Source organism: Rhincodon typus, chromosome 10, assembly GCF_021869965.1.
Source record: "Rhincodon typus isolate 14 chromosome 10, sRhiTyp1.1, whole genome shotgun sequence".
In the NCBI taxonomy this organism is placed as follows: domain Eukaryota; kingdom Metazoa; phylum Chordata; class Chondrichthyes; order Orectolobiformes; family Rhincodontidae; genus Rhincodon; species Rhincodon typus.
This window is the reverse complement of record NC_063341.1, coordinates 37,006,850-37,016,483: the sequence shown is the minus strand read 5'-3', so window position 1 is coordinate 37,016,483 and position 9,634 is coordinate 37,006,850. Positions and strand designations below refer to the sequence as shown.

Here is a 9,634-nt window from a genome sequence, read left to right as displayed (position 1 = left end):
TCTCTCACACATACACCCACATACACGCTCACCCGTCTCTCTCTCTCACACACACACCCCCACATACATGCTCACCCGTCTCTCTCTCTCTCTCACACATACACATACACATTCACGTGTCTGTCTCACACACACTAACATCTCTTTCACACACACACCCATCTCTGAGACACACTCACACTTTTACTCATATCTCACACACCCGACTCTCTCTCTCTCACTCACAAACACACACACACACAAACTCACTGCTGTGGGAAGCTTGCTGTCTGTTTCTAATAAGGTCTGCACATGAAAATCTTACGAACCATTGAACTCATACCCACTGAGAGGAAAATTGCATATTGTTTTAAAAACATGTATGGCCAACTGAGGATAACGTATGACTCGGGCTAGAGACTATGTGGCATAGTGGTAGTTCCCTGTCTCAATGCTGAAATATTTGGGTTCAAGTCCCACCTGCCAAAGTAGGTCATAACAGGTCTGAACAGGTTAATTTAAGATAAATTTTCTGAGGAAGAGTCACTTGTGCCGAAATGTTAGCTCTGATTTCTCTTCTCAGATGCTGCCAGACCTGCCAAATTTCTCCAGCAATTTCTGTTTTTGTTTAAAATAAATATGAAGGTCATTGTCAATGGCAGAGAAGAAAGGATTATGAGTTGTTCTGTGGTCCATATACAGTGCAGCAGTAAAAGCCCCAAATCTGGATGTTACCTGGGGTTCTTGGCGAATGCATTTCAGTTACAGGGTGCAGTTACATTTCTCAACTCAAACAAACTGAGAGATGCTTCCTCCTTTGTCTCTTTCAGGAGACAATGATAGAGGTTATGTGAGAGTATTGATAATTAAGTGAATCATTAGCTCTATGCTAATGTTTTAACCTCAATACTGATCTTTTCAATATGACGAAAATATTACGTTGCCAGAGAAAAAAACTTGTTTGATGTGAATGGCTTGTTTACTGGAACTCTCCCAAGATACAAAGTTAGATTTTTAAAAGTATTCTTCCAAGGCTCACAGCATACTGCTAACAATTGAGTTGAAGAGCTGGGTTTATTACAACAAGGCCATAAAAGGTCAAACCACTGAAGTTTGAGTAATCAGGCTGGGTGTCCGAGGCTGGCATTGTCTGTGGGCTATCATAACCCGCTTATTATCATTGTTCGTAACTTTTACCATGATAATTGAATATAACAGAATATCTGAACTTATTAAAGATGTCACTTTACTTTTATCAGTACAAGTGAAGAACACAAAGAAAAACAATCTTCATTGTTTAATTCATCAAATTATTGCAGTTTAAACAAACAATGCCTGCTTTCTCAAGAAGGAGGTGCTTGACAAACTCTCCAGTAGAAACCTTAAACAACACAGTGGAAATAAACTAGCTCCCAGTGTTCTAGCTCTACAAGGATGAGGAAGGGAAGTCCTCTCCAAATGAAAAATTAATTGTTCCTTTTCTATTTATTTCTTAAGAGAATAGATTGTTTTTCAGAAAATGGTGAAAATAATGACTAAAAAGTTATGTGTTTGTGAGTTTTTTAAAAGAGCAAGATCCCCATCTTCCTCCTCTTATTTTGCAACTTTCTATATCTCTCTCCTGAAAGCACTCACACAAACTGGGTTACATTTTCATGGTTAACTTTGAGTCCTTTTCCCAAGAGGTTATTCTTTAACAGATCAAGAGTTACCACAACTAAGCAGGATTCTGTACCCACCAGATATCCATAGGCACGGTTTATTTGCTTCTTTGCAATACTGTAAAATGGGTCGGCTGCCAATTTTAACTCTCTCGGAATTTTACTGGCTTCAGTACATCAAAACTGGGAGAGATGTAACATTAGCAGCTGCTGCTTCAAATATATACAGACATTTTCCAGATTAAAAAATGGTCTAGTATAGAAACCCTGGGTGTTTACTATTCCTTCCACTAACACACATGCACACAAACTAAAAGCTGTCTTGGCTGAGAACAGTCCAATACCAGCACCTCCACATCTTGGCTAAGAATAGCTCAGGCCAGCATTCAAACCTGGGGCAGGTATGGTCTGCTTTGCTCAACATAACAGCCAATGTATTTAACTACTGAAACACTGAGAGAGTAAGCATGCCATGTAAGACTAAAAATAGTTTATTGATGGCAACTCTGGCTGAAATCCCTGTTGATGATATTAGCGAACAAGTGTTTATTATGGCTGTCTGACATTCCTCAGTACCTTGTTTTTAGAGGTGGCATTCCTCCCACTTGAAATAATTGGTTAACTCCTACAATAAACTGGGACTGAGGAATATCACACAAATGTGTTTGGACATTAATATCATCAGAAGTGATTTATAAGCTCCTTTACCCTTATCTCAAAATGATAATTCTCTGGTATTAAAAGTATTGATGAAAAGTTGTAAACTATTATTAATTCAATTCCAGATATTAATACAAAAATACAAAACTGCAGAAACATTTAGTCATTGAAGTCTGTTTGAACTTTTAATTCAGTTTATTTAGATCTTTAATGCTTCATTTTATATATTAGGGGTATAGACACATCTGGAGGCTGTAAAATGGAGACACAGCTCCCTAATGTGGTGGCTGCTGGAACAGTAAAAGGTAAACAAAAACTTGTTGGATTGCCAATGCTTCTCATGGCCTAACATTTAATCCAATAATTCTGGTTCAGCAACCAATGGCTCTTTCTCTGTTTAGCCTTGGCTACATCCAAACAATGGAGATCCAGGTAAAAGCACCAGTTGGAAGAAAGCCGCATTGACAGGAGGTAAATGAAGTCTCTGTTCTGATTTTTTGATTCACCTCAATTGTCAGAAGCACTAGCTGTGAGAGTCAATGGGTGGACTTGAGGACCAAAGATGTTTGTGAAATGTGATATGCCTAAGATCTATGTAAACAAGCATAAGTTTACCAATTGTCACAGCCATTCATATCTAAAGTTGGATACCAGCATGCATATACAACTTTTATAGTCATCTTAATACCATGTTGCAGCTAGGAGGTTGACATCTGAAACCTAAGATATTTATGTGCAATTTGTTCCATATTCCAACAACTGTCACTGATGAAAACTAACTTGTTTTGATGATCAGATTGGTAGACTTGTGACTAAATAATTCAGCATTGGTAGCCTTAAAAATGCTTAAATGAAAAAGGAAATGACATTGGAGGAGAGTACTTCCCACACAACACTTTCATATTCTCCCTATCTCTTTCTCTCTCTCCAAGCAAAACCAAAAATGAAATTAATTCTTATTTTTGTACAGTATTTTTAGTCTTTTAGAGACCTGCATTTTCAGGTTTCCACTTCCTTTAGTAGTATTTTGAAATACCAAAGGTCCAGATATTCAAATTACCCTTGCAACAGTATGTTTTACCATTGCAGCAGAGAATCTCCTTCAATCTTGTTTCTTTGGTGGACATAAATCACATCTGAAAATGTGATTATTTTCCACAGTTTAGATAATCTTATTCGACACTGGTTGCACTGTCCTCACAGTAAGTAAAAAAAAAATCCCGATTTGCATTGGTTATTACTGATTAGTACTCTGTTCTTACTTTAAACCCCTGAAGCTATTCTCAATGCTTTTTAAAGTATTTGTATTTGGATTGGTCTTTGATAAGGTGAATTCTGAATTCCCTCATCCTAAGTATCATAGTTTAATCTATAAATTCATTTTTGAAAGAAAGAAGCCAATTGCTTAATAGTTTCAGTTACTGAAATTTGCAATATTTCTTAGTGTTGTATGATAAGTATACCATCTGTCAATGTCTAATTATATCTCAACTTACCATCAGTTATGCAGTAAATTGGTCAGGCCTCTATCTTCGCAAATATCCTGTTCTTGAAGCACTACTGACCCCCAGTGGTAATGCAACGTTATTACAATCGTGAAAGCCGCGGTATTCCAAAAGACTTTGATTGCAACAAAATATAAAAGTTAAATGCAAAAATAATTCTTTGATTTGCAGAAATTTAAATTGACCATCAACAGTAACCTGACATCATCTTCATCATTGTCTAGTTTTCAGCTATAATCTAAAAACTGTTAGGTTTATCGATTTTTATGACTTTGCAGAGCAGAACCTCCTCCATCAATCTGGAAATAACAGCATCCATTAAGAAAGAAGATAAATTAGTTTGAATACTGTGTGATGTTTCATTCCCTTCTATTGGAAAGATTACTGATGTCTTTTTTCTATTTCTATCATTCTCTCTAGTTTCTGTTTTTTTTTTGTTTGTTTCCCCTTCCTGTCGCCTAGTAATATAACTAATCCTATGTGATTGTGTTCCTCTTTGGATCATTGCATCAAAACCAGTTAAATTGAATGGGTCAAAATCCAGAACTCTCTCCCTAACCGCAATGTGAGTTTATCTACACCCCAAATGCAGTGGTTCAAGACGTAGCTCACCACCATCTTCACAAAGACAACTAGGGATAGACAGGAAATGCTGGTTTAGTAAGCGACACCACATGCTGTGAATGAATAAAAAGAAATGAGATATACTGGTCTGACTCTCTTGTACGTCAAAAATGAAGGACCAGTATGACCGGTATGTTCATTTTCAAGTCCAACTGTTTTTTTTTGAACTGGTTTTTCCCTTTAGGTAGTTGCTTGGTAATCTCCAAATGGTCCATCAAGAAAACCATTCCTGCCTGCTCAGAAACAGAAATCCTAAGTGCTACAGATAACAAGGTGTAGAGCTGGATGAACACAGCAGGCCAAGCAGCATCAGAGGAGCAGGAAAGCTGACGTTTCGGGTCGAGACCCTTCTTCAGAAATGGGGGAGGGGAAGGGGATTCTGAAATAAATAAATTTGGCCTGCTGTGTTCATCCAGCTCTACACCTTGTTATCGTAGATTCTCCAGCATCGGCAGTTCCTACTATCTCTCCCAAGTGCTACACACTGTTTGTCTACTTTCCCACCCACTGCACCTGCATGCGATTATCTCTGCCAATATGCTTCCCATTCCACGTACCTGTTGCAGCTGAGCGTTTCCTGGCAGGTTGACCTTATTTTTAGTCAAAAATCCCACTATTGTAGACATAGCTCTTGTAAAAATCCACACTTCTCTGATATGGAGATCACTAGATTTATTTATACCTTACCACCCCAATCAGTTTTCACCCTTCCCCCGGAAGGATTAATTTGAACTGAGATCTAGTTTGTCTAATTCTAATGTGTATTATTCACTCAGTCTGACAACCCTCATGTCACCATTCTTAATGCATTAGCAAAGACTAGGAATGTTGAAAAGAACCAAAACATCTTTCTGGTTTTATCAAGCACCCATGCAAGTATACTTTCCACAGGAAAGCGAAGCAGTCAGGAGTGAGAATGCTGCCCGATTTTCTAGTACAGGCATGATGGGCTTAATGGCCTCCTACTTGCCACTATTTGATGATTCTATTCTTTGATTTCTCCCCTCTCAAGTCCAGCAATGATAGAAGAACCTACTACCACTTCAACAAAAATAAGTTATCTCAATATTTCTGATTATCATATGGTGACTGCTGTTGGAACATGCAAGATCAGGCTTGTCTGTGATGTTTTCCAATGATCAGTTAACCTGTTCAAATTCATTGGGGTCACACATGATGAATAGGCACTGGGACAAGATATCGCTGTCTTAGTGATTTCAGTAAAGAAAATTGCAGAAGGGAACCTACAGAGTTCAAAATGATAGTGGTTAACAGTGATTCAGGATGGAAGTGTCTCTGCTAATGGAAAGGATGCATTGTAACTGAAAAACAACAAAATCACTGATTGCTAAATTAGAAGGGAAAATTTTCTCCCCGCAGCTGGTTCAATGCATTGTACCACTGAAAAATTTGCTGTGACACTATCACTGTGACATTGCCTAACTGAACTGTGTCTTAGCCCTTGAAGCCTCAGCTTTAGCATGTTTTCAATCCTTGATTTTGATTCATTTGAATGAATAAGTCTCAGAGTTTGGACTGCCAATGATCTGTGCTCCCAGTATGGGAGTGTTTGCTCAAAAATAAACCCTTCATCTATCATGCATTGAAAGTTGCTTCACAGTTTCCACTGCTTCAGCCATATGGCTGACACCCATTAACTACCCTGTCTCAGCACCAATGGAGCATCAAGCTGCTTATCCCATATCATTGAAACAACACCATCTGGGGGAGGTGATGGTTTAGTGGTATTATTGCTGGACGGTTAATCCAGAGACCTTGATAATGCTCTGGGCACCCAGGATCAAATCCTGCCACGGCAGATGGTGAACTTTGAATGCAATAAAATATCTGGAATTAAGAATCTAATGATAACCATGAATCCATTGTCAATTGTCAGAAAAACCCATCTGATTCACTAATGTCCTTTAGGGAAGGAAACTGCCATCCTTACCTGGTCTGGCCTACATGTGACTCTAGACCCACAGCAATGTGGTTGACTCTGAACTGCCCTCTGGGCAATTAGGGATAAGCAATAAATGCTGCCTAGCCAGCGATGCTCTCATCCCATTAATGAATTTTTTTAAAAAAATGAATAAAGAGCTAGGGACACATTCCAGGACAGCAGCTTCTGTGCTCTAACATTTGTCTCCTCCAGGAATAAATCTAATCTAGCATATTAACTTTTCATGTAGCAACCTATCAAATGTCTTTTGGAAATCCAAGTATACTACATCTATTGATTCCTCTTTTTTTTTAAGGCTATACAGGAATAGGGTCTCAAAATTAACAACATCTTTAAGGCTTTAAGCCTTATTAGAATTCAAATAATATGGGTCAGGTGGTTCAAGCCAAACTTGGTCAGGTGGGGTTAAGGGTCACTCTGAGGGTGGAAATAGATGGGTGTGCAATCAGTGAAATGGTAACTTCTTTGGTGCTTTGCTGTGCCAACGCAGCATCTAAAATGTTTGGATAGGTTTTTTTTCAAGTTATTTTACTCAATTAAAATAGATACAAAAAACATTATAAAAATGATCAGTTTTCAAACGACTTCAATTTTTGGGTCACTGTACCTATAGATACATCCTCAAAATACTGTAATAAATATTTTACAGTAAGTGAAAGAGAGCATTATTTCTTCAGCTGCGGAAAAAAAACTTACGAGCCTATGCAAGGTTACCAAGGAGCATGTTATAAAATGTGACTTATCATCAGTCTTCCTTTACAATGCATGTTAACTACACCAACTATCCATCCATTTAAATGATTACTAAGTTCGTGTTGTTGCAGGACATTGATACCGTAATGTCACACAGTGTTCATCTTATGTTTACCAGGCCTGATTAATGTTCTCCTGGCAGATATCCTATCCTTTCCTGTAAATTCCAACTCATCAAAAATTCTTCTGCCCCTCCTCGTCTGCAACCAAGTCCTGTTCATCTATCAACACATTTGCACACTTTGGCTTCCAGCTCCCCAACACTGACCTGCAATTTTAAATTGTGTCTGTCAATCTGTGGCTATTTTACAACCAATTACACCTGGTGATTTTAAGGACATATTATGGTACAACAGTTAAAATGGATTGGAGAAGAAAAAGATCAAAATTGCTTATTACATCTATATCCTAGGGCTATATGTGTGCGATTTAATTTTTCCAACTGCACACTTCTATTCTTCCATGATCTCTTTAACCTGGAATTTTTCAATTTCTTGTTTCAATAATCTTTCCTGCTTTCAATTTCCCTTCTTTCTGTTGAAAATACTCCCTGGTGCTGGAGGACTGACTTGTGAGTCTCAACCATTGATAGGGAGTGAGACTAAAGTGTTGCATCAAACCAGGTATGAACCTATACCACAGACACTGCCAGAACAGCTGAGTTTCTCCAGCACTTTTTTTTTATATTTCTGATCTCCAGCATCTGCAGTACTTTGCATTGATTTTATGTGAACCTTTATCTCGCCAGACATCCACATCTCAGCTGTTGCCATTGTTTGAAAATCAGGAGCAGAACCTTTGGCTGATTTTGCCTGTCAATTCCCCCTTCAAGAGCATTGAAGCTATCTGTAACACCTCTACCCCAGTTGAGTCTTAAGATTGGGAGAAAATTTAATGTAACCTATCAGGAAACTTACAGGAATAGATGTCATGTTGTTTGATAACCCACCCATCAGCATTTCATCCAATCTTCTGGGTTCCCAGCCTGTGGATTAGGTTAAAATGATCACCATTAATAGATGAATAGTATCAACACAACTGTGCAATCAACTTCACACTCAAGCACTTGAAAGTATTTCAAATCCTTCCTAAAAAACAAATTCATGGATTCTGAAACAGCATTTTCTGGTAGAATTAAATTCCTCATGTATACAAATCCATATAAAAATGTGAGCTTTCAATCATGGTCAGTTTTCTCAAGCTTATAATTATGGTCTCTAGTTCTTTACTCCAGTTCCACACAAACAATAACTTAGCTTTCACTACAACAAACCTTTTCATATCTTAAAAACATTGCATTCAGTATGGTATGATATTTCAATGGGTTTTTTTTTGTAAACTGTTTACTTAGTCAGTTAATTTAGTCTCCCTTGGCAAACACATTTGGAGAGCTTGTTGTATAGATATTTTATTGCAGGTTACTTTTTTAAATCAAGATATGTACTAGGCAGAGTTAACTACTTGTCGCTCTTAAAGGAAGCAAGTTGCACAACTGCAAATATTAGTTAGGAATGATGCACACCAATAGATTCAAATGCATACTTCACAGATTGTAGAAGGTTTTTCCTGGTATTGGTTGTGTGGTTGCCTCTTAACACAAACACCTGACAGACTCCAGGCAACAGTAGCTAAGCTGCAGATTTCGACGTCTCATGATAGACAGCTTAGATCAGATTACTGAATGACAAACACAAGGTTTGGCTTTCTGCAGAGAAAAATGACTTTTTTGATAGCTTTATGCTTGAGATTTGATTGAATCTCTCAACATTTATTGTTCTGGCCAAATGTAACATGTTTGCCAAAGTTTTTGATATCATCATTGTGTTGGCATAATGCGACCAGCCTTGTTGCTATGCTGTGGTGGGACAGCAAAAGATTCATTCGGGGATTAGGATTCATTTTATTCAAGGTGCAATCTTGCTAGCCTCTGAAGACTCCACTAACGCTAAGTTATGTCAATTTAATGATGATTGACTTTCAGCTATGGAAAGAACTTTGCATATTTAACAAAATGCAGATACTTTAATTGCTTCAAGATTTGAATATTTATAAGAAGATAAAGTTTTCTGCTGCCAATCAACCTACATCTTAATCAGTACGTGTTTTGATTTGCTGTAATGCTCATAAACAGTACAGGTATGTATACAAATCCATATGCAATTGAGGTTTTACAGAGCAAGAAAAAAGAACTGATAGCAGGAATTATCAATACAGATAATCTTCTGGACTGGTTGGTTGAGAATCGTATCATTTCACCAGATAAGAGAATTGCTGTGTTGAATTACAAGACACGGGAGGAAAAGAATTCCAGAGTTCTGGATATGTTGGTTTGTTGTGGTGAGAGAGCCTGCAGAATGTTCTTCTATCCTTGTCTCAAGTATTTGGAACCAGCTCTGTATAATTACATCAGAAGCTATGTCAGTAATGTGTCCAGCAGCTTTGGAAATGCCAAGAGGCAGTTAGTGGGATACCTTTTGGAAAGGGATAAG

General features: G+C 37.8%; 1 protein-coding gene across 1 annotated transcript in view; it reads left to right on the top strand.

The window, feature by feature from the left end:
- Nucleotides 1–9,262: 9,262 nt before the first annotated feature.
- Nucleotides 9,263–9,634, top strand: part of LOC109934008 (CARD- and ANK-containing Inflammasome Adaptor Protein) — a 2,747-nt gene continuing 2,375 nt past the window's right edge. Inside the window, exon 1 of the mRNA XM_048602087.1 lies at nt 9,263–9,633. Coding sequence (XP_048458044.1) covers nt 9,263–9,633 — 371 coding nt within the window. The remainder of the gene's footprint in view (nt 9,634) is intronic.